General features: G+C 38.4%; 8 protein-coding genes across 8 annotated transcripts; 3 read left to right on the top strand and 5 right to left on the bottom strand.

Moving 5' to 3' along the window:
• The first annotated feature begins 426 nt into the window (after positions 1-426).
• On the top strand, positions 427-3,742 carry LOC128740066 (ribonuclease Oy). The gene is made up of 2 exons (XM_053835575.1): positions 427-721; positions 1,858-3,742. The coding sequence occupies exons 1-2, from the start codon at positions 648-650 to the stop codon at positions 2,759-2,761; spliced, it is 978 nt and encodes a 325-aa protein (XP_053691550.1). The 5' UTR covers positions 427-647; the 3' UTR covers positions 2,762-3,742.
• Positions 3,729-5,062, bottom strand: LOC128740065 (UBX domain-containing protein 1-A). The gene is made up of 3 exons (XM_053835574.1): positions 4,906-5,062; positions 4,240-4,845; positions 3,729-4,178 (listed from the first exon to the last, which is right to left on the bottom strand). Exons 1-3 carry the CDS (start codon positions 4,953-4,955, stop codon positions 3,848-3,850), a joined length of 987 nt encoding a protein of 328 aa, XP_053691549.1. The 5' UTR covers positions 4,956-5,062; the 3' UTR covers positions 3,729-3,847.
• Positions 5,063-9,237: 4,175 nt separating this feature from the next.
• On the top strand, positions 9,238-10,966 carry LOC128741521 (magnesium transporter NIPA2). Its single transcript, XM_053837396.1, has 2 exons — positions 9,238-9,609; positions 9,943-10,966. The coding sequence occupies exons 1-2, from the start codon at positions 9,396-9,398 to the stop codon at positions 10,803-10,805; spliced, it is 1,077 nt and encodes a 358-aa protein (XP_053693371.1). The 5' UTR covers positions 9,238-9,395; the 3' UTR covers positions 10,806-10,966.
• LOC128741522 (protein phosphatase 1 regulatory subunit 7) lies at positions 10,799-12,945 on the bottom strand. Its single transcript, XM_053837397.1, has 7 exons — positions 12,881-12,945; positions 12,579-12,717; positions 12,306-12,522; positions 12,112-12,240; positions 11,891-12,053; positions 11,524-11,832; positions 10,799-11,463 (listed from the first exon to the last, which is right to left on the bottom strand). Exons 2-7 carry the CDS (start codon positions 12,592-12,594, stop codon positions 11,290-11,292), a joined length of 1,008 nt encoding a protein of 335 aa, XP_053693372.1. The 5' UTR covers positions 12,595-12,717; positions 12,881-12,945; the 3' UTR covers positions 10,799-11,289.
• A 224-nt stretch (positions 12,946-13,169) lies between these two features.
• LOC128743254 (signal recognition particle 14 kDa protein) lies at positions 13,170-13,919 on the top strand. The gene is made up of 3 exons (XM_053839799.1): positions 13,170-13,304; positions 13,363-13,435; positions 13,494-13,919. The coding sequence occupies exons 1-3, from the start codon at positions 13,281-13,283 to the stop codon at positions 13,724-13,726; spliced, it is 330 nt and encodes a 109-aa protein (XP_053695774.1). The 5' UTR covers positions 13,170-13,280; the 3' UTR covers positions 13,727-13,919.
• A 54-nt stretch (positions 13,920-13,973) lies between these two features.
• Positions 13,974-14,752, bottom strand: LOC128740471 (UPF0193 protein EVG1 homolog). Its single transcript, XM_053836010.1, has 3 exons — positions 14,662-14,752; positions 14,203-14,571; positions 13,974-14,137 (listed from the first exon to the last, which is right to left on the bottom strand). Exons 1-3 carry the CDS (start codon positions 14,750-14,752, stop codon positions 13,974-13,976), a joined length of 624 nt encoding a protein of 207 aa, XP_053691985.1.
• Positions 14,753-15,233: 481 nt separating this feature from the next.
• LOC128742938 (protein phosphatase methylesterase 1) lies at positions 15,234-17,038 on the bottom strand. The gene is made up of 6 exons (XM_053839437.1): positions 16,904-17,038; positions 16,636-16,828; positions 16,463-16,572; positions 16,087-16,398; positions 15,700-16,022; positions 15,234-15,635 (listed from the first exon to the last, which is right to left on the bottom strand). The coding sequence occupies exons 1-6, from the start codon at positions 16,978-16,980 to the stop codon at positions 15,478-15,480; spliced, it is 1,173 nt and encodes a 390-aa protein (XP_053695412.1). The 5' UTR covers positions 16,981-17,038; the 3' UTR covers positions 15,234-15,477.
• Positions 17,039-20,351: 3,313 nt separating this feature from the next.
• On the bottom strand, positions 20,352-21,464 carry LOC128743732 (uncharacterized). The gene is made up of 2 exons (XM_053840361.1): positions 21,239-21,464; positions 20,352-21,179 (listed from the first exon to the last, which is right to left on the bottom strand). The coding sequence occupies exons 1-2, from the start codon at positions 21,381-21,383 to the stop codon at positions 20,395-20,397; spliced, it is 930 nt and encodes a 309-aa protein (XP_053696336.1). The 5' UTR covers positions 21,384-21,464; the 3' UTR covers positions 20,352-20,394.
• Between the last annotated feature and the right edge of the window lie 274 nt (positions 21,465-21,738).

Here is a 21,738-nt window from a genome sequence, read left to right as displayed (position 1 = left end):
AGCAGGTCTTAAATATGTCTTTTCATGATTTTTGATTAAAATTTACGCATGTTTAAAGATCGGGGTGTGTTTCGGAATATTTGCTGTGTAAAAGAAAATTGATCAAAATTGGATGTGTTTTCATTCCGAATAAGAAACACATATCTTCCACGCGTCCAACATGTTCAATGTAATCCTACTTGTTAAAAATTTAAAAAAAAAAACTTTCCAAATGATAATTTAGATTAGGTGTAGATAAATTTTAGAAAACAAACTATGCAAATTTGTTTTTGTTCAACCAAATAAAACATCAAATACAAATCTAGCTATAAAGGTTGCTATAAAAGGAACCCTCTTTCCTATCCCTCAATTGCTTGACGTTAGCTGTCACCCCTGGTTTGACAACGACGCATATTTTTCATTCAATATTTTGATTAGATGTACTTCAGTCGCAGAATTTCCATTGTGCTGCTGAAAAAAAGCAAGTGATCTAATTGTGTTTCTCTAATTCACCGCTAGCAGTAGGTTCTAGCCGATGTTAAAGTAAAGTCAATTATAAAAGTGCACCGAACGAATATCCCCTACTTAGAACGAAAGACAATAACAGTCTGGCTAATGTGTAGGTGAAAGTTTTTACTCTCCGAACGAAAACAGACCTAAAAACCTAAATGATGAAATTGAAATATCTGGTTATACTTCTCTCGGTGATCTACCTGCACAGTAGCGTCGTCCTGGCGGAAGAGTAAGTAGAAAATGTCAATTGATTACATACGGTGACATTGGCGATCAGGATAAGTTCGACATACACCATCCTTTTTAAGCCAAAATTCTAATTCATTTGCAGTTTTTTTCTCGATAAACAAGTAGATATATAATGACGTAGCGTACAAATTGATTTCAATTGAATGTTTTCAAATTTCTGTAAAGTAAATGTGTTAATATATGATTATAAAATATATTATCCAACTTGATGTCTTGAAGGAAATGGTAACTTCAAGTCTCTTACATTCGTAAATAATCAGCTCGTGCTTCATGGTGGTACTACATCTTCCATTTTTTGAAAGTGGACCTTCAATATTTATGCGACAGAATTCGCAACCAACTGTTACAGTACAGGGTGATCGTGAAACTAGTGCAGCACTAGTAGCGCTATGATCCTATTGACTAACACTTGCTTCCAGTCGAGATTCAAAAATATGACAACTGGATTTTGGTACCTGTGTTGTGCCTCATGCCAACGGGTCCCACGATTATTTTGTACTCTAGCCTTAGCAGCGAAGTTTGTCAATAAAAAACAACAGAAACTCAAGTTTCGATAACGGAATGTAGCACACAGATTTTGTTTTGCTAACACAATGTAGAAGATCAGATTACATTTCGAATGCCTTCTTATACAGGCGATGAATAAATATATGCTTAAGTGTAGTAAAATTGGAGTAGTATTTTGCTAGCTTCTTTGATTTATAGCAAGGGTTTAGAAATACTACTCTACAAATAAATTGGAAAGATCGGTCCTCCTTCTAACCCGGCAGAATTTGCTGCCATTTAGTATTACGCTTGAATCGCTATGTTTCAGAAAGCGGCATATTATTTCAAAAACGTTGCGTAATACACAAGTTAAATGCATACATAACATTATTTAACAATGCATGCATACAATAACAATGTTTAACAATTTTTGGTTCTAATGTGCAACCCAATTTCATTTGTTTCATAAGAAAAACCATGATGCAAAGATGATGAACAGCTGAAATTCAGCGTTAATTGATTTTCAGCTCGTTAGCGTTTGAGATAGGTTGTTCATTTGTTTAAAAAAAAATTTAATTTGAAAATTTCGAAAAGTAATCCATCCAATCCCATCTTTCCGTTTGATTTTAGTTCATCCGAAGAAATATATTCTTCCGAATCGTCTTCCGATGAGGTGATGGAAAATGAAGCTGTAGAGGAAGACACAGAGTTCGATCTACTAATCTTCACCCAGCGGTGGCCTATTACGGCGTGCTACGAATGGCGTGAGAAGAGTGCAAGTAACATATGCGGTTTACCTTCACCGAAAAATGTCTGGACCATCCACGGCATCTGGCCTACCAAGAAGGGCACCATCGGCCCGAGCTTTTGCAACAAAACGGCCCTATTCAATGTAACGGAACTAGAATCAATAGAACAGCAGCTGGAACAGTTTTGGACTAACGTGGAGAAAAATAAACCCTATGACTCCCTTTGGCGCCATGAATGGCTTAAGCATGGAACTTGTGCTGCAGCTGTACTGAATCAGTTGAACAATGAAAACAAATATTTCGGTCAGGGTCTCTCTTGGCTTCAACAGCATTCCATGGCCGATATCTTGACCGAGGGTGGAATTACACCGGGCATGAACTTCACCGTCATCGATATCCACAAAGTTTTGATGGATAAATTGCAGAAAAACGTTGCCATAGAATGTTTTCACGATAAGGAGACAAAGCTTCAATTTTTGAATGAAATTCGCATTTGCTTCGACAAGAACCTCGAACTGACCGATTGTGATGGAATCCGATTTGAAGAAGTTACAATCAATTATCCTAGCGAAACAATTATCACCAATTGCAACATGAACAAAGAAATCGTGTACCCAGGAACCGTGCCACTGTCCAGGTTTGACAAAACGCACATGTCCCCATATGATCTGCATCGAAAGTTTCTAGAGGAATATAATCGTAAAAAATCTGATGAGAACAGAACCATGAGACTGCTGGTGAATGTATATAAGTTGATTCAACTGTTGAAGTGGACGACAATTTGAACTTTCTAAAACGTTCTTAAGGTGATAATCTGACCTAGGAACTCTTTATAATTATTTACCTTTGTTGTAACTCTTTGCTTAGAATTAATTACTAACCAATGTCGTGAACGTCCACATTATTACACGTTTGATCAAACTCTTCTGTTTTTCTAAAGTGATTTATTTTCCACATTAAAATTTTCTCGTGCAGCAAAAATTTGTCTGGTATATTTGCGTGCATTTTCTAGGTTTCGCTAAAAACTCAGACGGTTCTTTTTGTAATCTTTTCTTAAAAAAACTTCAATATTTACAATTTTCTGCCCGAATTTATATAAGTTATTCAGCTTCATAGAAAATCTAGCTTAAGAATAAGTGAAGATTCACAGAATTCTTAGTTTTACGTAAACGCAATATCTAAAGCAACGCATCACATTATGTACAACTGTAGAATTCTACGAAATGCACCCATTTCGATTCAAAGAACAATTTCGAATTTCTTTTATGCGCTCTACAGCTGAAGTTACAAAATCGTCATAAAATAAGGGCAGAAACTCCGCCCAAAGGGTTTTGAACTTTAAGAGAATGTAAATAGTAAATTTTTAGAAGTAAAGTGCACGATTGGCGTTCAATCTATGATGATAAGTGATAAAAAGCGTGATACAGATATCGCAACCAGTCAAGACGTCGTTGCATTTCTTGTCTGTGTTGTGTCTGTTTGTCTTTGATTATACACAAGCGTAATCAAAACAGCATCCACTAAGCGGGCGCATCAGATAAGCAGACATTGGTTGCCACACAAAGCAGAAAACAGTGTACTTAATTTGCCCTCGTCATTTGCCTCCTACTGAAGCAATTCATAAAATAGATTATTTTTTCAAGCAAAGAAAACAGTTCGTCTGTTTATCTGATATGTTGCGGTGCCACTAAAAGACAAAATTAAATGCTTTCTTTCGACTGACATACAAATGTTACTTTTTGAAGAAAATTAATAAATATCCGAAAACTTACCCTTTTCAATATTTTATTTAATCCGAAAAATGTCCTTAAACATACATACCAATAGTACCGCACGTTATGCGAGATCTCAATCCGCACGTTCTAATAAGCTCATGGCGTTTTAGTTACGATTAGTACCGCCGACGGTACTAGACCCAGTTTGTCAAGTGGAACTTCATAATCTTCCGAGCCGAAAACTTTTTTCGGGAAATTAGTCATAAAACCAAACGGTGCCGGATTTGCACCGAGCTTGAGCTGAACGAATAGCCTAACGGCAGCTAATTGTTCCTTAGCGTCGAAGGTTTCGACCAGGGCGCTTCCATCTAACATGCGAATCTGAATGCGTGTATTAGTGTAAGATTTAGGTGTTACCGGCTTAGTTACTGTAGATTCCACTGAGGATGATACCGTACTTGTAGGCATCGGTGGACTGATTTGCTCTCTGGAATGGAATTAAACTTAATTTAGCATTTCAATTCAAGCAATTTAATACGCTTGCTTACCCGGATTGTTTGGCTCTTCGAGCTGCCTTGTCTGCTTCAATCTGTGCTTTAACACGCTCGCGTGCCTCTTTTTCTTCCATCTTTTCTCGGCGCCTTTGATCCATTACTTTTTTCATCTCTTGCTCTTCAAGTTTACGACGAGCTTCCAACATATCCTTACCGGATTTGATCCGTAATCGCTCTCGTTCCAACGCTTCCTTTTTTTCATTTTCCTCCCGCTCCTGTCGCTTCCGTTTCATCTTTTCCTCTAGCAAAGCTAACTGTGCTTTCTTTTCCTCCTCGGTCAGCGGTTTTTTCTCCTCAGTAGATTCCGAGAAGCTACTGTGTTGAGTCTTTGCAGCATGGAACTCAACTTCATCCTGTGACTTGAACAATTTTCCACATTCGTCACATTTGAGAGACTTCGCCATTTGAGGGGACGCATCGGCTGCGACGGTTTCAGCTGTTTCAGTTGTTGAAGCAGTACTAGGTTGCTCGGATGACGATTGCAACGTTACTGCATCAGAAGATCCGCTGCTCGAGGGTATATCCTCGTCAGCATGTGCCAGTAACCACTCCATAGCCGCTTCTACACCTTTATTGCCGGTGACCTGCAAGGCCCTTTCTCTGTGCAAAAAAAAACATAGATTTAAGCAGTGTTTAACACATAGTTTCAAAAATACTCACGCCTTATCCTTGGGAAAGCCCATGTCCACTAGCGTTTGAATATCCGACATTGTTTGCAGCACGTTGTCTAATGTTAAAGTAGTGAATATTGGAATATCTTTTGTTTTATCTGCTACGATTAAGCTTTTTATATGATGGAAAAAGTTACTGCACTTGCAAATAGGTAAAATTCTCAGATTCAGAAGGTAAAGTGGAAATGACAGCCGGCAGCAGGGATGCCAGAAATTGGGTATTTTATGTTCGGTCCGGTTCAAAAATTACGTAACCTAAAAATGCCATTTTCTCTGCAGAATTGGTACTTTATGATAGCGGTTGCGTAGATTTGAGATTATCTGTCAAATTGTATGCACTCTTAAATGATTCTACCTGTAAATAGGTCGGATTTAGTTAAAGCTAGGTTGAAAGTACTCAAAATGCCCTTAAAGTGTACAAACTCAAACTTTGGGTAAAAATTTCAACCAATTTTGGCTACTTGCTACCGATAATTGAATTATTCTCTATAACAAATAACGCAATTTTAAGTTCCTACTACCAATTTTTTGGTTGAAAAACTACTCAAAATCTGAGTTTGTACACTTTAAGGGCATTTTGAGTAGTTTCAACCTAACTTTAACTAAATCCGACCAATTTACAGGTAGAATCATTTAAGAGTGTGGGCAAACTGTCGGCAGTTTGACAGTTTTTGCACGGGTTTTCTGTCAAATTTCTTCAACGTAGTAAAATCCGTGTGCATTGTGTGTCTGGACCTTAACACCATCTGCACAACGGATCACTATTTATCTCGGAAAAGTAGAGAACAGGTTTGGCAGAATGCCATTCACTAAAGGCCCAAACAGAATGCTGCGTCAACGCGTCCGTCAGCGTTATTCTGACAGTTTTTCCATGGGTTTACTGTCAAATTGATGCTGACGGATGCGTTAACGCTGCAGTCTGTTTGGGCCTTAACTATGTGCGACCGACACGAAAAAATAAAAATACTAGGAGCACAAGTGAATTGACCAAACTCGTGACTTTAGTCATGACCTTGAAATGCGGTCAGGCATATTGCGGTTATTTACATAAATTTTCATCCTGTTGCGGCGGTAACCCGCATCGTCAATCACCGCAAAGAGAACAAGGAAAGGTGGCCAAATATTTTTTGGTTTATATGTGCAATTGTTACTGATGCTTTAGCAACTAAAAATACATAAAAAAACGTCTTTTAACCTTTTACATTCAAAAATATGTATTATATAAATTCATTGAATATCATAAGTATAAAAATATGTGTAAATAGTAACACAATTTAAGAAGTACGGAAAGGGGTTGCAAATATCTAAACAATAGAAATTAATCTATTTGTATGGCAGCTCTGGACAAAAGCACATCCTTCAATATTTGGCGAGGTCAGCATTGGGCGATAATGTATCGATATAACTGGTATCGATATTCGTGGACGAAATCTCGATAGTTTTTTTTTTCGAAATAGTTAATTTCGGCATGCATATAACAGCTTTGTAAATGTTAACACGTTAAGCGGGGTACGCTGCTGAAAAGAAAACAGCTCAAGAAAAAATCTTGCTATTTACCGAAGAAATTTTGACAACTCCAATGCAAGCAACCACCTGTCATTTTTTCTTGTGGTAATAATTGCGCCGGATATTATTCCGTACGGAAAAGTGACGTTTTAATTCACGTGCATGTAAAACTGCGCCATCTGAACGTGAAATAATATTTCTTATGAAGTGCGTACTGCTTAAGAAATCGTAAACGAAATCGATTTCTTGAGCATTTCTTGTCCTATCTTTTTACCCATTACTTTTCAGCAGCGTACCCCGCTTTATACGGAGTGTTAAAATTAATGTAAAATGCAGATCGTCACGTGATGCGAGCAATTTTGCTGATTATGCTTTCAGCTGAGTATACGTATCGATATGTGAAAAATATCGATATTCAATTAACGAAAATTCGTCAGCTTCGCTCAATACAGAATTATTTTGACAGCTTGCTATGAACTTTCCGAGAATGAAAAGATTTCTTGCAATGCACAATATATTAACATTTTTTTGAAACGATGATTCTACAATTGATGAAGGGACGGTAAGGGAAAGTAATGAAGAAGGATTTTTTTTTACGTAGGACTACGTCTTACGGCAAGTTTTGAGATAGGGTGTCATTCCAAAAAATCGAAAAATGCGAGCGTCACGAAAAATGAAAGGTTTTGAGCGCTAATAACTCAGCGGTTTTCCGATCGATTTTCAATATTCTTACACCAATAGATCGGAAAATCTTCTAAGAATTGACTGAAATGAAGAAAAGTATGGATTCTTGATGTTGAACTATTGAAAAATTGAAAATAATAAACCTATGTTTTGCCAGAATTCTCGCTTCGTGATTGGTTGGAAGATTCTTTACGATGATCTAACCCTATACCAATTTGATATCTGTGCTTGGGAAGTAAGCCAAAACAAGTGACAAAGTTTCCTCATTTCAACAAGATTTCTCAACACCGCGGTTCAACCTAGACCATTTTGATGTCCTTGCTTGGGAAGTACGCCAGAGAGAGTGACAAAGCCCCCTCGAGCGAACAGATTTCTTACGAACGCTATTAAACCTAGTCCAATCTGATGTCTGTGTTAGGGAAGTGTGCCAGAACAAATGACACAAGTTCGTTGTCCCAACAGATCGCAAATTCTTTACTGCGAGACGATTAAACCTCGGCGAGTTTGATATCTGTGTTGGAAAAATGTGCTACAGTTGTAGTGTTCGGTTATAATACGGCTCTGTATGAATACGCATGCTTGCCGTTTCATTAGAAGTGTAGTGAAAAGATGCGCTGTTGATAAATAGGATTGAATTAGTAAAATCCCTTCAACGTGTGAAACCATGGATAATAAAAACAATCTTTAATTTCAGTAAGGTAGCAGGAATGTAATAGTTTGTGTTCTTGATTTTGTTAAATTGTTTTCAAATTCACAATCTTTTGAGAATTGAACGTATTCAATGTTACTACTTTGATAAACGTTACATACAACGCATGTAGCATGTATATATGTTGCATATAGCATGTATACATGAAGAATCGAATGATTACAATGATTACATTACGTAGTCCTGCGTCACCTATATATGCGGTCGTGTCTTGTACACAACCTCTCTGATTTTTTTCTCGGGAATGAAGGGGAAGGGTGGAAAGGAAGCGGGGGGGGGGGGTAATAGGTAGCTATGCTTAACAAGTTGTTGTTGTGACTCCTATCTTTTGTCCAATGCTGGAAGGTGCATGGGTTGAACCAAGCTGTAATCAGAGATTATAACCGGATTTGAACCCACAACACCTGCCAGGGCGTGTCGCTCACTGGTACCCGTGTACCTTTGAACCACAGAGGCGCTGGACAAAAGAAGTCTGCACAACCCCCCTTATTAACCATAGCGACATGGGTTGGTCTATTTTTAGACACAAATTGTGCCTCTTCCTCCACCTACTGTAGAAACCACCGACCGAGAAGCACAAGTGAATGCATAAAGTCCTTTGTAAAAATTACTTTATCCTTTGTTTTTGTAATACACAAAGAATTACCGGGTTATTTCCGATATTCATCCAGCTTTTTACGAGCCATAATGGCGGACATTTTGACATTTCCCCAATACATCGCATGTTTCCTTTCCGCACATTCCTTTAGTTTTACCGTGAACGCGCGGAAAGAAAACGTGCGATGTATTGGGGAAATGTCAAAAATGCTGTTCAAATATTACGAACACGTCCGCCATTATGGGTCGTAAAAAGCTGGATACAGATTTCCGGCGAAACAAACTGAATTTTGCATAAATCTGTCTCCCGTATCTTTATACATCGCTCTGCTGTTTGACATAAGCGAGCGCTCGCTTATCCTTTCTGTGTAAAGGCCCATCAGACACAATGCATACGGATTTTACTACGTTGCGGAAATTTGACAGAAAACCCATGGAAAAACTGCCAAATTGCCGCAACATCACCCCTTCGACATCTCTATATCAAGCTGCAGTAAACGTCAGCGACAGCATGTCCGGGGCTCAAAATTTGACAGCGGGCCTAAATCAGACTGCTGGCAGTTGAGTGAAACGCAGTGCTGACATGCTATCTCATTTTCGCACACACGAGATGTTGGCTGCGAAAACATGGTTGTCTGCCGATGGGGTGCGCAACATATAGTAAAATCCGTATGCATTGTGTTTGGGGCTTAACTTTTACTGAAGCGCCAGCTACACGTCGCTTAATGCGTTCATTTGACAATAGATGTCAATGATTTGAATGAAAAAAAAGTCAAAAAAATAAACACAAAATGCATAATGTTATTGAAGTTGAAGCCCGATAAGCTCCTATAAGAAGTGATAAAAGTACGGCGTTCATCATAGTTTGCCCAGTTTACCGAAGATTTATAACAAATCGTGTTCAATTTCAAATTATTATGTTACGTGTGCAATTTTAGAACATCTGAAATTACCAAAGTGTCAAGATAATTGCATCGACAGTAATGTCGTCACAGCAGTCCATCGATGAGCTGTACAGGCAGCAAGATTTTTACATTGGTTTATCGCTAGCTTTATCGAGCAGCTTCTTCATCGGGGCCAGTTTCATAATTAAAAAAGTAGGACTCATACGACTGTCTCGCATTGGCTCGGTCCGGGCTAGTGCCGGAGGATTCGGCTACCTAAAAGACTGGATTTGGTGGGCCGGTTTACTATGCAGTAAGTCTCATCGGCAAACAGATTAGCAGTGGGCGTGGACATTCGTTTTGTATAAAGATGGTCTAGTTTGGGCAGATAAGCGGAAAATTACTTCACGTGCAGTGACTAAAACTATAATCTCACACCATGACTCACCGCGGCTGAGCATACATCGAATGGCTGAGGAACGACGAACTGATAAGATATGCATGCTTTATTTCGTTTTACACATAAAGTTCAGCATACATAAGTGTCCGAACGCTAAAGCTATCTTAATACTACGAATTTCCACGCTGTTAGTTTTGTTTGTAATTAATGAAAATGATCGATTACTTAAAAGTTTTTTGTTTGCAGTGGGTGTAGGAGAAGCAGCTAACTTTGCGGCGTATGCTTTTGCTCCAGCGTCGCTTGTCACTCCACTTGGCGCGCTAAGCGTTATTGTAACTGCCGTACTGGCTTCAAAATTTCTCAAAGAACGACTGAATCTACTTGGAAAGCTAGGTTGTTTCCTGTGCATCATCGGTTCCATGATAATTGTTATTCACTCACCAAAAGAAGGTGAAATCGACGACTTGAACTTGCTTTTAGACAAACTTCAGGATCCTGCTTTTATAACGTACGTAGCGATTATTTTGTCATTGTCGCTGTTTATTGGCTGCTGTTGCGGTCCCCGGTATGGCCACAAAAATGTTATAGTATACATTCTGCTGTGTTCAGCCATCGGGAGTTTAACGGTGATGTCTTGCAAAGCGCTCGGATTAGCTTTAAGGGATACACTATCTGGAAAGTCCAACGACTTTGGAATGTGGCTGCCATACTTTTTAATCGTAGTTACGGTGGTATTCGTCGGCATCCAAGTCAACTATCTCAACAAAGCACTGGACATTTTCAATACCAGCATCGTGACCCCTATTTATTATGTTATTTTTACGACTTTAGTTATAACGGCTTCTGCTATCTTGTTCAAAGAGTGGGGTCGAATGAAAGCGGAAGACATTCTTGGAGATCTATGTGGATTCTTTGTTGTCATCATAGCAGTGATTTTGCTGAATGCTTTCCGCGAGATGGACATTAGTTTGAACGACGTAAGAGGTATCATGAGACCAAAACGAGAATTATTACCTCACAAGAATCATTTTGATGATTTTTTAATCGAAACGGAGAACAGCAGTTTATCACAAAAACAATACGGCAGCGGGGATTACCGAGACATTTGATATCACAAAGCGTTTTATTTGGTGAAAAAGAGGTGCTTCGGCATGCAATGGCTGTATATTATTAATTTTAATTTTAGAAAACTAATACATAAGAAATAGTCATCAGTAAAATTTATGTAATCTTCAGAAGTTGTAGCTTTTCTTGTAACGAACATAACCATTTTCTGTATTAGCTCTAATTTAGTTCAGGTTGGTACTCATTAAAGTTAAAAAACTTAAATTAACGCAGAAAGCGTTTACTAGTTAAACAAAAAAACGGAATGAATTAAAACATTCCGTTACAAAAAGAGCAAAATTTAAATTTTTTCCAAATTAGACTGGTTATATTTCGCTAGTGCCACAGGTTACAGTGATCGAAATATCATAATTACACTAAATGCTATCATTTTCAAATCTATTCAAATCGGTAATCATCAAAGACGATGAACAAAATCCCGTAATATGCAATTTTTATCAACATTAGTATATTATTGCAACAGTAAAATTAACGACACAAAGTTGCATCTATCTTTTTCAGCCAAGGAACGGCTAGTTTGAGCTTGTTCCGGTACGCTATATCCGAAGCTATTGGGTTCCGCTCGAGGTACACTGTTTCCAACTTTTTATTATCTGTTAAGACCTTAACACAGTTCCAATCAGATACACTGTTATCGTTTAGCTACCAGCGAGAAAATATAATGGAACAATATTTTTTTAGAACAAATGACACAACACTTACCCAAAACTCTTCCAGGTTTCCCAGATGTGCCACATTCTCTATCACTTTGATGCGATTTTTAGCCACATCCAGTGTTTCAATCAGTGTGTTGTTTTCCAGATTCTCCAGTTTTTCAATACCGTTTTCCGAAACGTATAGCTCAGTGAGATTGCGCAAATTGTCCAGATTCTCCAGTTTAACAATCCGATTGCTTTGCAAACTAAGGCACTCCAATTTGACCAATTTGTCCAAGTTTTCTATTTTGCAGATTTTGTTTTTTCCCAAATAAAGATGTGTTAGGTTGACCAAAACGTCAAGGTTTTGAATTTTCTGCGCGAAGAAAAACTCAGAATTAATAGCAATTCAAGAATGTGGTTACACTTTATACTCTGATTCGATTGTCGCCCAATTCTAGCATAGTTAAATTAGTTAACGCATCAAGGTTTTCTATAATTGAAATTTTGTTGGCGCACAAATAGAGCTTATGAAGTTGTGTCAACTGGTCCAGACTTTTAATCTTATGCAAACGATTAAAACTGACATCAAGAATCCTGCAATTAAAACAAAATTATACATCTTGCAAGGCGCATCGTTTCGGTTCACACTGACTCGAGTGAGGTCAAGTTCTCTAGGTTCTCCAATTCCTCAATCTGGTTATCATATAGTTCCAGTTCTTGCAGGTTTGTTAGATGATCCAAATTTTCTATCTTTTTTATTAAATTCCATCGTAAGTACAATCTGTAAGAAAATACAGAAACCCGTTCAATACCTGCTAAGTTCGAATTCGAAAAAAATGAATAAACGCTTTCCTTTCTAATTTCACCAAGGGTTCTAAGTTTTCTATTTTGCCGATACGCCCATGATTTAAATCAACGTCCGTCGTTTCAGGATCGATGGTGATTACATCTTCCATTTTCACAGGTGGTTGCTCATCAGCAGGGGATTTTGGCTGCGCTGAGTCAGCCTGCTCCGGTGTATCTGGACGCTCTTCGTCAGCTGCATTAGATGTAGCTGGTTGATCTAAACAAAACACAAAACTGAACCTAGTTCGTTATAAGCAATTACACTAAATTTACCATTAGATTGACTCATTATTGTAGATTATCCACAGTACGAAACTAGATGTTTTAAAGATATTTCTGCTTTTTAACACTTTATTAACCGAAAAGCTTTAAAAAAAATGCATCTGAGCGCAAATTCCGGTCTGGTCTGAAACTGTCAAAATGTCAAAGATCAAACCGCATCAAAACAAAAAAAAAATAGGTGGAATTAGCAAAAGGGCGAATGTCGCAAAACGGGTGAGAATGAAAACGTTTCATTTGCATTCAGAACTATACGCCATCTGAATGCGAAATAATATTTCTTAAGAGATACGTACTATCGTAGATTATTAAGAACAGTTCCGCATGCGTATATACAGGCTGAGAAATCATTAAAGCAATCTATTTCTTGTCCTGTCTCTTAACTCATTTTCTTTTCAACTGCTTATTCAACGATATAAAAATACAAATCAATTTTCGAATAAAATTAGGCGGTCTGAAAGTTCAAAATTATGCACTTGAAGACTGTTCACAGCAAACCTGATGGCATCATTGCTTTTTTGGCTTTTTTGGTTGAAAACTTGACACGTAAACTCACAGCTGTCAAAATTCAATATCGAATTTACCTTATAGTTTTTCAGCTTTTTCGTACATGCAGCTTTATTCAAGTAAAAATCGTAAAAGAATATATCTAGTTTCTCGTTCTGTGCACAAAATTCTTACAGAAAGTAACTTAACATGGTTTTGCTAAACAATGAGGAGGTATATTGTATAAAATAATACAGATACGAAAATTCCAACCTTACATGTATGTTTCCAGTTTCTTACCCAGCTAACTTTATTGTCCCAATCAGCCAGAAGCGAATCATCATTTACGATAACTTTAAAACGATGTAAGTATTTTATATCCCAACTACAAACCCAATTTGATTAAATAAATCAAATATCTAGACGACGGTCACGATCGGCCAAAACCGCGACCAGGAAATCCACCGCTCCCTAAACCGGACGAATATCAGTGCCTAATCCGAGCCCGTTCCCGATCTAAAAAACTAGCTACCGTCGTACGGCATGACGAAGTGGCCAAATTCATGGAATCCTACTCAAAGGTACTCAAATCTAGCATGGATGGATTGAAGAAAATCAAAAAAGTGAAAAATAAAGCCAAAGCAGTACAGGGATAGTAAATTAGTTCTTCCTATGGCACCTGTGTTTGCTTTGATTTTGTTCGCAATAGATCAATCAGCAGATTTGATCGGAATTAAGAGGAAAAACTGAAATGAATGGCTTTTTCCCAAACGTATGTTTCGCACGCTATGTAATTTACAATAAGTGTAAGGGTAATAATTTTGAATTCATTAAATGCGTTTGAATTTAATCCAGACTGTATCGCTTATTGCTGAAATTCGCACAGGGCGCCCTGTTATTTTTTTAACATTCTTCCGGGTTAATTTTGCCAGATTTTTTGTGTAGTCGTTTTATCTCGTTTAGTCGTTCAGCAATTTGCGCATGAATCACTTGGCGATGTTTTTTGCCCTCCCCTAAAGCTTCCATTTCCGCTAACCATTCCACTCGTTCATTAATTTCTCCGATCACTAAAAATAAGGTTAAAAATAAGTTAAAATCATCTAACAGGTACGAGTTTCTCGTTCTTATATACATTCTGCCTCGCGGTCCGGCTCGACAAAGTCTAGTTCATCATCATCCTGCTTGCGTAACGTACGCTTTCGTCCATCATCAGGGTAAATCTTGCAGCCAGCCATCCTTTCCTGCAGTTTGAGTTTGGCTCTTTCAATTGGTTCTTTTCCTTTTTTGACTGCGTACTTTTCCACATCAAATGCACCACTTTCGATTATAGTGGATAGTGATCGTTTTTTGATGTTTTTTCGCGTGATTGCCATGGGCAGGAAATTACTGTAATCTTGCTCATATTTGTGCTCTTTTGGCGGTGGTAATGGCTCTCCCGTACGCAAATGGTAGTTTATTTTATTCCGCTGAAGTATTGTTAACTTGGCCTCTTCCATTAGAACTGCATAAACACGTCGTGGTTATCGAAATTTATTGAAGGTTATTTAAATTTGTTGAAAGGAGAAAATGTTTCTAAATCGAAACTGATTACCTTTGATTAGATCCTGAGTTTCTTTCGTGTATTTAGGCTTCGGGGTGTGAAAAATGCCACCCCGTGCTACACGGGAACTTGGCCAGTCCATGATTGTGTCGATGCAGGATGGTGTATATAACTTCTGTTCAGGGAATAATAAGCACCTCAATAGGATAAATATAAATATCTTTATAATCTTTTTAAGATTTCTACCTTGTGGTTATTGTAAAAATAAAACCAATGCTATTTCGGGCACGATATTGAAAATACTTGTTAGTTTAATCAATTGAATATGTAAAACTCAGCGCGTGAGAGGGGACGAAAAAACAGTTTACTAAAGCGCCAAGTATTACCATGGTAACCGACACATCGGCCTCGACCCCATTTTAAATGAACATAGAAGAACGTAGGCATGTCATGTCATGTTATGTCCATGGCCTGTTTAGCTGACTGTAAGAGAAAATAACTTGGCATAAACAAGGAGAAAATCACAACAAAAAATTATGTCCATTAAATTAATTGCGTTTGCTGGAAAGACCGATGTTTCTATTTCTGAATAAGGTCAAATGTTTGGCAATTTCATAATCCACTCAAAAATTCAGTCTAGAATTTACACGCGGTAGAAAAATTAAGCAGCGACAACAAGATCTTTATTGTTTATCAAAACTCTGGATCGAAATCGAGCGCTATGCAAATAAATTAATGTTACAAAAGTTTAAACTTATTCACTTCAAATTAAATAAAACCTACACATAGTCTGAAGAAAAAAATGAGAACACTCCTTATCGGTTAGTTAGGTATGCCACTATGGGTATATGATTAAAGTTAATCTATTTAGCAAGCTGGCATGTGCTTCAAAAATTGTCCATCACCAGCTGGTTCAGCAAACTTGTTCCTTAGTAGGTACGTACCAATAACTTCAGCCACTTCGTGCGGACGATCTTCATGGACAGCATGACCGCAACGAGCCAACACTTGCAATTGAAATTTTCCTAGTGGATGAGAAATTGTGAAATAATTACCCTCAATCATGCTCAAGCCGCCTTATACAATTACCTTGCATCTGACCAACAGTTAACGCCCGATCGAGATTGTCAATGCCGGCAAGAAGCAGCAGTTTAGGAGCCGTTACATCTAAAAACTTTTGACTAAGACCTTGGAACCAGCCTTCCCAGTAGATTTCAGATTTCGATAGATCGATGCGCCACGTATACTTTTTCATGTTGACGGCAGCTGATGTTGAAACAGAAGGCGCAGCCATAGGAGCGGCAGTTTCGGTATCCTCTGCTATAGCGTTTGGATTGCTGAATCGTGTTCGTACTTCCGTGCTTTCCTCAGGCAAAGGAAGCTCATTAGTAGAAAGTTTTCCAGTCTCAATGCTAAGAGCAAAATATAAGTATTATATTTTTCTTAATTAAATCTTTGTGCAAAAATCATACTAACTTTACAATCTGCCCTGGCATCGACACTCGTGCGGAGTCGATGTTTCGAATCTGGCCACTCCTTACGCTCCACTCAACTGCATGTTGAATGCTTTTAAATGTGCTTGGGCGTGACCGCAAAAAGCTCTGCATACTGGCCAGGGCTTCCAACGCGGTTCCCTCGACAACGTCAATCACGACAACTCCAATAAGGGAACTGACCACATTCATGTTTGCTACATGAACACAAATCGCTCCTCCCATTGAATGCCCTATAAGAATTACCGGTGGGCACGACTCACCATACATGCTTTGCAAAACATCTCCAATATCTCTGCAGAATAAAGAAAACTCTTTAAATTGAAGGTACAATCTCTAGTGAAAATTATCAAACTGACTGTGCCAAAGTTTCCGCAGATAAATCGTCTTCATTTATGGTAGAGGTATCGCCATGACCTCGTATATCGATTGCTAAACATTGACAGTGTATTATTTTTGTAATTTCCATCTAAAATGAAGTAAAAAAAAGTAAAACTTTGTGCAAATTGTGAACACCTTTCCGATTTCTTACACTAAAGTGAGCCCACGATAGAGCCGAGAAACCACCACCATGCAGCATCACAAGTAATGGTCCCGGTATATCTGGTTGCCCCGAGAGATAGACTCGGAACTTTCCCTGTTTGGTTTCAACATCTCGTTGTTCAGCAAAATATTCACTCCACATTATCGGATTATAGTCCGTTTGTCGGCGAAAACCACGGTCTCTGAAAAATGTATACATTTGAGTTGCTGCAATATAATTCTCAGATTATAATATTAAACCGGCTTCCAGTACTTACGATGGCTTGGGAAATTTAGGATTTGGACACATTGGTGGCAGACGGGACTTCATCATGACCCGCTGTAAATTGGACATTAAGTAAAATGCTTTATTTTGCTTGAAAACTTTAGTAAGCTTAGCTAAATTTGCCAAATAAAACTCACAACAATGACGCGGCTGACAAAATCAGCGATTATAAAAATAACTGTCAAAAAATACACTCGCCTAAAGAAGCAATAAACTTTAAAGTGAAAATGACCCAGATAAAAAAAATAGCGTTAAAATATTTAAATATTTACTAAATAATAATCTGAGAATCGCGAAGATCGTCGTGGTCAGCAGCCCAGAGCCAGGGTGAATTGTGCTGTATGCTGCTTTAATGCAATCGTCGCCGTTCAACTTGATCTTGGGCCGCTCGTTACCCATTCCCTAGTCGTCTCAGTCGTTATTTTTTGCTGAACCAGCATAGTAAAATCAACCTCGCTCGGTTTGTTTACGCTGTTTACGCTTGCGACATTCGCGCTCTTGTTAATTCTATGTTCACTTTTGACCTAATCGCACTATCATACACGATAAGCCCCCTGTTCTTATTGGTGCCGGTGGGGTTGTTGAAGAGATCTATTTTTGTCGTACTAGTACTATCGTCCGGCATCCTTACGACATGTCCGGCCCATCGTAGCCTGCTGACTTTCGCCAGATGTACGATGGGAATCTCTCCAAGCAGTATCTGGAGCTCGTGATTCACTTGTTTCCGTCACTCCCCGCTTTCAGTTTGTACTCCGCCAAATATTGCAGTGTCTTCCGCTCAAACACGGCGTGTGTCCTCCGTGAGCAGCGTAACGGCTTCAAGTCCATATAGAGAACTACTTATGAGGGTTTTGTATATCGAAGCGTTTTGCGAAGGGCAAAGAAGGCCCGATTTCCCGCTTGTATGCACCGCTGGATCTCATTACTACAGTATCCCCCCGCTAATCCGACACCCAATAATCCGACGACTCGATAGTCCGGATCTCGCTAATCCGGAAAATTCCGAATTAAAAAGCATTGTACTTAGCTTCATTCAACCGAACACTGCTTTCATTGGGGGTCTTTATTTGAGTCAAGATGTTACTCATTCCAACTAAATGGGGAGGGTAAATGGTGCTCCTTATAACTGCGTTCAATTTTGCCAGGAGCACCATTTTTCATCACTCTTCTCAAAAGATTAACGTTATTGCGTTCATTTCTAAGCTAAACAAGAATTCAAAAGTATTTTATAGAATAAATTGAGCATTTCTTAGTACAACACAAATTTATTGCGTATTTGCGACATTTTTTTTCGGAAATTTCAAAAGTTGTTTACGTCTGGATGTAAACAATACGACATCTCAAAACCCCACTGACGTTAGTTTGACTGCCGGATTATCGAGTCAAAATTCGTTAGTCCGGCCATGAATTTGTCGGATTAGCGGGGTGGTACTGTAGTGTTGTCCGCGGTCACCAGCGATCCCAAATACACGAACTCATCTACCACTTCTAACCATTGGCGGAACTAGCGCTCATGGGATCTTGTAACAGTGATGCAATTTAAAATTACTCAGATTTTTATTATCTAGAGTTATCCAACTACTGTTTTTTCCTAAATTTAAAAAACCAAATCAATTTTTCTAGGGGCGAGCAGCTAAATCCCGCTTAGGAGGAGCTTAGCCCGATCTAACACTATGCAAAACTTTATATTACTCACATATCAACATTGTGAAGCTGATGAGTAGTCATATATCAGAAATTTACTGAGCTGCTAATGAGCTAGTGGTATTAAAGCATCGTAAATACAAAAGATACAACAAAACTTCATTCAGCAAAATTATAGATAATAACTAGTTCTACAAGTGTCCCATATATATAACACTAGCTGACCCGACAAACTTCGTATTGCCACAAATTAAACTGTGTTGTACATAAACCGTGAATCTCGGATGACCTTTGTCACAATCTCGAGTTTCTGAGGAGTTCATGGGTGGTTTAATACACAAATTTTCCTCAGAGTAAAGTAGAAAACAACTCCCCCCATTGCTTAGCCTGATAAAATAACGCGGATAGCATTTAAATATTCGCCATCATTACAAACCATTTCGCCGAATACCATTTTGCGGAACACCAATTCGGTTGACCATAACGCGGAATATAGAGTTTCGCAGAACACCATTTCGCGAAAAACCTTACGCGGGATGTACGATTTCACGGAAAATCTTTTCGTGGAAATTACCGTTTCGCAGGGGTGATCCCCTCCTTACTTACTGTCGCTCGTTCAGACCCAATTGAAAGAAAGTAATAGAGGTCAGTAGACCTACTGTGTTACCTGACTCATAACGAATATACGTTATATACGGGGGAAGGTCTCGTAACTCACAAACTTTTTGGTTTTTCGTTTAATTGATCATAAATTCGAATAGAGCATACAAATATCAACTATATAACATAAGAAATTACATGTTTACTCCAAAAATAAAAGCATGACAGATTTCAGAATTTCGGAAATAGGGGTTCGTTATGAGTCAGGTAACACAGTAGGAAAATGAATAAACCTCGATAGAGGCGAAATCTGCTGGCTGGCTACCCCCTCGCAGTGGCCGGCGGCGGGTTACCGGCAACACTCACGGGCTGCGGCCGTCTCGCCCTGAATCATCTAGTGTTACTAATAATAGTTTTTGGTGGGCTTGTTATTGACTAATGTTTTATAGAAGAGTCTAAAATTTCTCGAGTTCGATTAGTTTTTGAGTTAAGCAAAAATTTCTGTTTTATTTGTATGAGTCCTTATCCCCCTACCATAGGGGTGAGGGGTCTCAAACCACCATAAGAAAAATTCATGCCGCCAAAACCCTGCACATACCAAATTTGGTTACTTTTGATCGATTATTAGTTCTCGAGTTATGAGAAAATTTTTATTCAATTGTATGAAAGCCTTCCCTTCTAAAGTGGGGAGGGGTCCTAATTCACCATTGAAAAAATTCTTGTCTTTAAAAACACCCACATGCCAAATTTTGTTCCATTTGCTTGATTAGTTTTCGAGTTATGCAGAAACTTGTGTTTCATTTGTATGGGAGCCCTTCCTCTTAGTGAGGGGAGTGGTCTCTAACAGTCATAAAAACCTTCCCTGGCCCCAAAACCCCCTACATGCAAATTTTCACGCCGATCGGTTCAGTAGTTTACGATTCTATACGGAACATACCGACAGACAGACAGAAATCCATTTTTATAGGTATAGATTGTCTAATTTTGTTGTTTTTGTTGCTGGTCAAATTTTGCGACGGTACTGTCAAATGAATCATAATTGAGTCAAAGTGATCGAACCATCCCTACCAGGGAATGGTGCTATACTTGCAATGAAAAATTAGGCGTTATCAAATGACTATTTGTAATCCGAACTGTTCATAATATGGAGTTGTTCACAATATGGTACTGGCACGGTGAACTATTTTTATCAGATCTTTATTTAACGCCTTATGGACAAAATTTTAAAACGATATTTAGTTAATCTAACCAAATTCGACTTGAATTTATAGATGTGGCTCGAACAGCGGGAATAATTTCCTTCTCCAAAAGGGAGAGGTAGTCCATATTGTGTTTAGCCAATTGGCTCTTGTACTTACATTGCTGAGGATATTCAGAGCATTCCACTGCTCTACCCGTATGATTCTCCCGACAGTGGAAACACGCCGAAGTTTTTCGTTTCCGGTTCAGGCAATCACTCTTGAAATGAATCAGTCCTGTCATAGTTCCAGTGCACATATCACAGCGTGGTTTATGCAAGCAATTGCTTTTACGATGACCATATCGCCCGCAGCGATTGCAATAAACAGGCTTGCGCTCGTATGGCTCTAATGGTACCTCCACATCTCGTATGTTCAGCTTTGGGGGAAGAGTAGAACCACGAATAGCAACTGTAATCCTAATCTTCTTATCTGCAAGCTTCTGTTTGCGCCATTGCAGAATCTCGCATGTGTCAGAGGCAGATTTAAAATTTAGGAAATTAAAGTTAGATGCTGGCATGACAGCCACCCCCACTACAACCACGAAGCTGAGTGGTATGAAGCAATAATAATCTGGATCTTCCTTTTGAGAAAAGTCGTTTGCTTCTTGCATTGTTTTGAACATTATCATGCCTTTATTAGGACCACTGCGGCGAAAATAAGGCATCTGTTTTCGTTTAAGCGACATTTTTCGTTCGTCTGCAGCAGGTAAACAAACTGGTCCGGTGGAAAGTTTGGTTGCGAATAACGCCTTTAGGGCATTAGTCGAATAAGTCTTTTTGGCATCTACAAATACAGAAATCAATGTATTTTTCGATCATTTATGGTATCAACTTATAGCTTACCCCATTGTACTATCACTCCGAAGACAGGAAGGTTTTCGTTTCGGGAATCATACAAATAAGATGTTGGTTTTCTAGGAGTCTCATTTTTCAGTTTGCTCCTAGTTTTCCTTTTACTTTGCTTTGCCACTTTTGAAGTCGTATCCATTATATTCAGTTTTATTTAAAACAATGATAAACCTGATAAACGATTAATGAATTTTGTTTACGTTAACAGCGAACAACCAGGCGTCTTAGCTGCTGAACTTGAACTCTGCTCTAGTGCTCTGAGCCGGAGCGTTACTAACGTTACTATATACATCCCTCTACCACCTGATTTTGCCGAGTGTTGTTCACGCATAAAATTTCCAGTTTAAATCCCAAAAAAATTATTTATCTGAGAATTTCTGAATAACTTTGTCGAAAATATAAGTAAATATCTTCGTGTTATGCTTTCATCTCGATTTAAATTTAATAATTAAACCAATAATAATAAAAAAGCGAATAAAAATAAAAGATTGCAA

Source organism: Sabethes cyaneus, chromosome 3 (assembly GCF_943734655.1).
Source record: "Sabethes cyaneus chromosome 3, idSabCyanKW18_F2, whole genome shotgun sequence".
NCBI lineage: Eukaryota > Metazoa > Arthropoda > Insecta > Diptera > Culicidae > Sabethes > Sabethes cyaneus.
This window is presented reverse-complemented; position numbering and strand designations above follow the sequence as displayed.